Raw genomic sequence first — 512 nt, forward strand, 5'->3', positions numbered from 1 at the left:
AATTACATTCAGGGATTGAGTTCCCTCTCGTTGTATTTTACAGACGCCATTCCCCTCCAGCTGAGGCCTGAATGTGCATCAACATTTCCCAAAAAACGCCAGCATCCTGTTCTGGTTTCAACTTCTCAAACACGAATGGGAATTTTAACGTTGACCTCATTCTTAAATGCAAATGAGCAACACATCCTAGTTATTATTTTGGGCTCAGGCCGGTCATCCCTGCTCTAGTCCCAGTATCACGCCGGCCCAGCAGCCGCAGCAGCATTGTTGGTGAAATCCTCTTAGCCGCCTGCCGGCAGCGGCGTCAGCAGCAGCGGCAGAGGCGGCGGCGCCCTGGACCTCCACAGCTCGCTGGAGGAATGACACAGTGATTTACTCCGAACAAGACACCATCCCTCAAAGTCATCACCGCTGCAGATACGTCGCTGTACAGCCAGCTGTGTAATGGAAAGTGACAGCACATGGTCATGCTTTCAATGTTTTTGGTTACGGTGTGTGTGTGTGTGTGTGTG

General features: G+C 51.2%; 1 protein-coding gene across 1 annotated transcript in view; it reads right to left on the reverse strand.

Annotated features, from left to right (window-relative positions):
• Nucleotides 1-512, reverse strand: part of LOC117945069 (tetratricopeptide repeat protein 28-like) — a 210,715-nt gene that overhangs the window by 41,043 nt on the left and 169,160 nt on the right. The window contains exon 10 of the mRNA XM_034872322.1: nt 294-437. Coding sequence (XP_034728213.1) covers nt 294-437 — 144 coding nt within the window. The remainder of the gene's footprint in view (nt 1-293; nt 438-512) is intronic.

Source organism: Etheostoma cragini, chromosome 5 (assembly GCF_013103735.1).
Source record: "Etheostoma cragini isolate CJK2018 chromosome 5, CSU_Ecrag_1.0, whole genome shotgun sequence".
NCBI classification, from domain to species: domain Eukaryota; kingdom Metazoa; phylum Chordata; class Actinopteri; order Perciformes; family Percidae; genus Etheostoma; species Etheostoma cragini.